The sequence below is a fragment of the Neophocaena asiaeorientalis genome, unplaced genomic scaffold, assembly GCF_003031525.2.
Source record: "Neophocaena asiaeorientalis asiaeorientalis breed wild unplaced genomic scaffold, Neophocaena_asiaeorientalis_V1.1 scaffold67, whole genome shotgun sequence".
Classification (NCBI taxonomy): Eukaryota; Metazoa; Chordata; class Mammalia; order Artiodactyla; family Phocoenidae; genus Neophocaena; species Neophocaena asiaeorientalis.
Genome location: NW_020173731.1, coordinates 10316212 through 10322211, shown reverse-complemented (window position 1 = coordinate 10322211; position 6000 = coordinate 10316212). Strand labels below are relative to the sequence as shown.

Sequence of the window (6000 nt, the reverse complement as noted above, 5' to 3'; positions counted from 1 at the left end):
AAACCGCAGATGCCTAGTGAGTCGGAGAGCGAGGTGAGCGCAGCGGGGTCCAGGTCCGACCCCCGTGCTGGCAGCCGCTGGGGAACAGGTTACCCCGCCGCCCGAGCCACTCGGGCCCCGGTGTAAAAAACCGAGGCAGCCGGCTCCGGGTCTGCCCGGCCCGATAACGGACTCGCTCCCCGGCGGGGCTAGAAGCTCACGCCGCGGCCGCCTGGGGAGGGATCCCCACCTCCCTCCGCCGCATCCCGAGAGCCTGGCCCCATCAGATGCGCCCGCTGCCTCCGGCCGGAGCTCCGGGCTAGATGACAGTGGACAGCAGCATGAGCAGTGGGTACTGCAGCCTGGAGGAGGAACTGGAGGATTGCTTCTTCACTGCCAAGACCACCTTTTTCAGGAATGTGCAGAGCAAACATCCTTGGAAGGTAAACTTAATAATACGAGAGACTTTCATTGTGGGGAAATAACTTCTGTGGTCTAGAAGGGAAATCTTGCACTTGGCAAACAGGCAGTCATGTCTTACGGGCGTGGGTGGGCAGTTGCCCTGCGCACCCTCTTGAACTTGTTGGCCGAGGAGACCACGGGTTGGATCTGGAGCCCTTTGGGGGCCCCCGGCAAATGCTCCTTTCGGCATTTCTTGTCCCTGGACCTTTTCAAAATGGCTCTCTAGGATTTGGGGACAGCGCTTGGCTGGTGGTTTGGGGACATGCTCACCTGTGCCCGGGAGGGTGACCTTCCCCCAAATCCGAGCTTTGAAGCTCTCGATGGCAAGTGGATGGCACCCAGTCCCTCATTAAGATAATCATTAACAGGTTGAGACTTCCGTATTGCAAATGGCCAGAAACCATCTTAAAACACAGTCCCACAACTTTGCAGAAGTCTAGGGTGTTTTTAGAAGCAAACAAAACTTCTCTCCTAGGTCATTGTCCTACTACCATTTTGACTTCCTGGGTTAGTTGGGGATAGCCTAAAGGAGTTTGCATGTGTTCCCTAATGGGGCTGTATGTGCTAGACACCCAGCTTGCCTGAGTCCCCTGACCTCGCCCTCCCAGTGGGGCCCTGTATCTGCCACATACTTGGTGGGAGCGGTGGTAGAGCTCCGTTTATTTATTTGTTTTGTTATTTAGATGAGAGGGCTCCGAGCCAGGTCCTTGCCTAAAAGGGCCTGTTTGTAGACTGAAGTGAGCTGTTAACTTTCACAGGTGTGTGCAGGCCCATCATTAATTTCCTACACCCAGTAGAACTAACCAAAAACTTCCCCAGGCCTGACTCTGGGGCCTCCGTGGTTAATAATTCATGTTGCCCGTAGGGCCCGCATTGGTTGGGGTCTGACCTTCAAATTAAACGCCCTGGACTTTCCAATTGCGAGAGGACGCCCAAGAATCAGAAGAGAGGTTTTGATTTTAGTGTTTGAAGGATCAACTAAAACAGGCCCCTGGAACCAGCACCTGTGTTCTGGGGCACCCCTTCGAGAAGCTGCCCTTGTTCTCAAGGACAGGGGGCTGGGGTAAGGAGGCCTCATGCAGAAAGCATGGCTGCAGAGTGAGGTGTCCAGCTCTCTCTTGGGGTTCCCGCCTCATTGTGAGGACCCCCTCCCACCCCACCCCCACCCATACACACCCACATAAGGGCACTCCAGCTATCTGGGGTCTTTATTTAGACCAGTGGTTCTCCACCTTAGCTGCACGCTGGATTTACCTGCTGAGCTTTAGAAAATGTCGATACTTGGGTCCCACAGCAGGGGAGTCTGATTTCCTTGGTCTGGAGTGAAGCCTGGGCATGGAGATTTTGAAAAGCTCCCCGGGTACTTCTGAGATGCAACTGAGGTTGAGAACCATTGCTCTAGAGAGTTTTGCTGCTGCCTGGGAAGGAAATGGTTCCTGTTTTTAGAACAGAGTTTAGCTGCTGCCCTCACTCCCGCCAGGCTGTAAGCCCTCGGTCCCAGAAGCTGGGTTTTTTGCATGACTGGGTAGAGGAAGGGGCATTGCAAAGCTGAGGTTTCTTTCGGTTGGCAAATGAAAAAGGTGTCTGTTTCTGGTATTTCTTGGGAGAAACAGAGATATTTGACAATAAGATATGCTGGGGTGGGGTGGCAGTGGGAGAGGTGACTTGTTCCTTGGCCCAGAGAGCCTCCTCTCTTCACTGTCCCCCCAGATCCCCCTGCAAGCATCACTCCTGAAGATACACCTTCGGTTTGGCACACACATCAGCTCTACTTTGTCTGGTTCTTGAATTCATTGCATGTCTTGAGGCCTCTGCATAGCCCTCTACCTCATTTTGCCCAAGTCTATAAGCCCTCAGAGGGCGAGAATCCCTTCTAAGAAACGGGTTTTGTTGAACCCCACACAGGGTGATAAGGATACATGCTTCAAAGAAAGACAGAGAGGTGGCCACGGCCCCTCTTATCCCCGGCCTCTGCCTGGCTGCAGTGTGAGAAGAGTCTTGACGGAGGTTCAGAACTGCTGTCGGGGACTGTTTTTCTCAGCACCAGACATGCCATACGCACAGCCCTCTCCAGGGGGTGCAGGGCTGCCTCTCATCGGGGAGCACGCACTGGGGCGGCCCCCGGCTGTGACGGGGTGTGTGTGGCTGACTCAGGAGCTGGCGAGCTTCATCCACATATTTCAGTCTCTGGTCCTTCTGGGTGTTTTCCCGCCTTTAATAACATTTTAGCTCTCTCTTCTCCCTTGCAGCCACTTCTGGAAAGGGTTTCAGAGAGATCTGCCATCTCCTGACCCCATTCTGACCCCTAACATTGCTTTTTTCCTACCCAAAGAGAGATCGCATCTGAGCTCCTAGGAGAATTTCTCCTTCCTGTCTCCAAGGAAAGGCGTTTATGTGCTTCCCGGTCGCTGAGAGACTGAGGGCCGTATTCGGGAAAGGCCAAGCCGGCTTCTATAATTAGCCTCGTCAGAACAGCCTGTATCTGCCGCGTGCGCGCCCCTGGCTGGCGCAGAGCTGCGGGGGGCCTCCTGCTGTTCTAGGAGCCTTCCCTGGCCCGGCCTCCGAGGAGTCCTGGAGGCCTCTCACCAGCCCCTTGGGCAGGATGTGGGAGGGTGGGGAAGGGCCCTCATTCACAGAGAGGAGGCCCTGAAGAGAGGCAGCAGCAGAGGAAGTGGGCCTAGGCCCTGGGCCCCGGCTTGTTCTCTCCTTTCAGAAGACAGCTGCTTCCTGGGGCCTAGGGCCTTCTCTGAGAGGGGCAAAGAGACCCAGTTTTCAGTCTTCGTTTCAGGGGGCTGAGGTGGGGCCCTCCCCCTTGGCTGCTGGGCCTGATTAGATTGCTTACCCGGGGTCACGTGTCCAAATGGGGCTCTTGGTGGCTTGGGGGAAGCCCAACCTGTGTGCTCAGAGATGCAGCCCAAGCTGCTCTCAGGAAGGTGCACACACGGTCACTCAGTCCAAGACACTGGAGTTGGGGTCGGGGGTGGGAGGGTCATTCGAGGTCACACAGAAAGTTCATGATGGACCCAGGGTTAGAACCTACATCTCTCATCTCCCAGCCCAGAGGTTTTTCTGCTTTAGTCCCACAAAGGGCAGGTTTCGGTGATGTGTGGGTCTGGTGACTGGGACCTCTGGGCATCCCTGCCAGCTGCTCCTTTCTTCCTGTCTGGGATCTGACTCTGGAAGTGAGGCCAACTTCCACTCCCATCGGTTCCCCAAATGCCTGCAGAGGGTGGCAGTTTAGTCCCCCTGAGCAGGGACATGGGCACTCTGAGCTCTCTCTGCATGTTCCACAGGCTCCGGGACCCCAGGAGCCATCCAGAGCATCGGGGTGAACGCTCTGGGGACACAGAAAGCCCGCTGCTTGCAGCACGTCAGAGCTGGAAGGACCCGGATCTGGCACCTCCCTTTACAGATGGAGAGGCTGAGGCCAGAGAGGCGCGAGGACTTCACCAGGCCAAATACTGGGCTGGGTGGCGCCAGGACTAGCACCCCTCTTAGAAACCTTGTTAAGAGCTCTCCTTGGTCTTTTTCGCTCCGTGTGTGACAGGGATGAACTGCAGTCCTTGTCCTCTCAGAGCCTTCTACAAAATGGAAAGACCCAAACAACCTCGGGCTAGGAAAGAGCTGCAGGGTCCTTACATCCCTCCACTGCATAAGGCCCTCACCGTCCCTCCGTTCCTAAGGCACAGCGGCCCAAGAAACAGTCACTCTACACTTGACACTAGCAGGGGTCCCTCTCATCAGTCCCAGAATCTTACAACTTTACAAGTCCTTCTTCGTGTCTATCCTAGAACACTGCTTGCTGTACCTTCATCATGCATGTTTTCTTTGTGGATATGGAGGTGCAAGTTTGGCTCCATCTGTGGTTAAATATTATACTTAAACACAGCTGGCATACTTTCCCATGCCACCCCCCACCCCACCCCCCATACCCAGGCCCTCCCTGGTCTACACTGACACCGTTGATTCTTGAAAAATTCAAGGAAGACGCAGAGAGGAAGGCGTGGGGAGCGGGGGTCTCAGAGGTCACAGTCCGAAGCCACTCCTGGTTCCGTCCCTGCACTTGGCCCATCTCCTCTTGGGCCTCTGTGGCTCCAGGGACGTCATCCAAGCCTGACAGCCCTGGGACCAGTCAGGGAAATCCCCATCTCTCTGCCAGCAGCAGGAACACCCAGGTCTCGGGCTCAGCACCTACCCCTGACCTTCTTGGCATGAGAGAAAAGAATACTAAAAATAAGTAGGTTCCAAATTTGAGCAATAAAAATTAAATCTTCGGAACTGTTGGACCACATAACTGCTTTTCTATGTGCTTTCTCAGAAGGCTGCCCAGCTCAAGACTCACCTCAAAAGATTCTTCACGCCAGCGTAGCCACGCAATAGCCTCCCTTTGGGGCTGAAACCTGTATTCCCCTCCTGTGGAATTTACTTCTCGTTGCTTCTCTGGCCCTTCCCAGTGTTCCTTTCCTCCGTGAAGATGGTAAACCCTGTAAGACCAGAACTCGCATCCCCTTCAGGTGCAGGGCCGCACCAAGTACTGGTTATGAGAGCAGGCGCTGGCTAAATGCTGGTTGAGTTTAGTTGCTGCCTCATCTCTCTTGCATCCTGTGTAATCAGGGTGGACCAGCTGTTGTAACAAACAGCCCCCGTTATTTTCAGTCATTGATATAATAGAAGTTTATTTCCCTCTTTAAGTAAAGTTACATTGGCAGGTGGGGCTCAGGATAACACATGAGGGGTTTTGTGGGCCAGGCCCGGAAATGGTGTGTGTGTTTTACACCCACGTGCTATTGGCCAGAACTCAGTCACGTGGCCACACCTAACCACAGGGAGGTTGGGAAATGAAGTACAGCTGTGAGCCCAGGCAGACGAGGAAGCTGGATGTGGTAAACACTTAGCTGTCTCTGCCACACATCCTCCTCCTACCTCTCTGCCCAACCACCGCTGGAAGCTCTGCTCTGCTTTTTTGGTGAAGGGCCGTAACCTCTGTCTCTTTGACTTTGTACCTCTCCATCTGTCACCAAGGATGTGCTCTTCCTGGGATGGGGGTGTGTGTCCTGTCTCCCCCAACTACACTGGGAACTTTTTGAGGACAGATGCTTTTCCTTACTCAGCACTGCCCCGGTTCCTCTGTAGCATCCGAAGCCTTCAGTGGTGCTTACGAGGTTTGCCCTGGCTACTGACATAAGAATCTCTCTTTGGATCACTCTTTGAAAATGGAGTGTCAAGGGTCCACTCTAGACTTCTTGGCTCCTGAATCTTTGGAGGTAGGACCCTCAAATCTGCTTTTTTAATACTTCCCCCTGGTGATTCGCATATATACTGAAGTCTGGGAACCACCTGTTTAGGAAATGTTTGGTAATTGATGACTTCAGTTGGAATTCAAGATGAGCATTTATCACAGATGCCAGAGGGCCTCCTAGGCTGGAAGCCCAGAAGGTAAAGGGTTTTGTCCCTGGTCACACAGCTAAGTAGAGACAGACCAAGGACTCAGAGCCCCTGGGCCCCTGCTCAGAGCGGTCCCCATTACTCTCACCACAACGTGCTAGCAGGGATGTTGAG

At 54.1% G+C, this 6000-nt stretch overlaps 1 protein-coding gene across 3 annotated transcripts in view; it reads left to right on the top strand.

Moving 5' to 3' along the window:
- The window catches only part of RASSF5 (Ras association domain family member 5), a 70653-nt gene that overhangs the window by 41807 nt on the left and 22846 nt on the right, over nt 1-6000 (top strand). The window contains exon 1 of one of the 3 annotated variants that reach the window (XM_024750909.1): nt 7-422. The exons of the other annotated variants lie outside the window; for them this stretch is intronic. Within the exon in view, the coding sequence (XP_024606677.1) occupies nt 303-422 (120 nt within the window). The 5' untranslated portion in view covers nt 7-302. Of the gene's footprint in view, nt 1-6; nt 423-6000 lie in introns of those variants that run through there. 3 annotated transcript variants of the gene reach the window in all.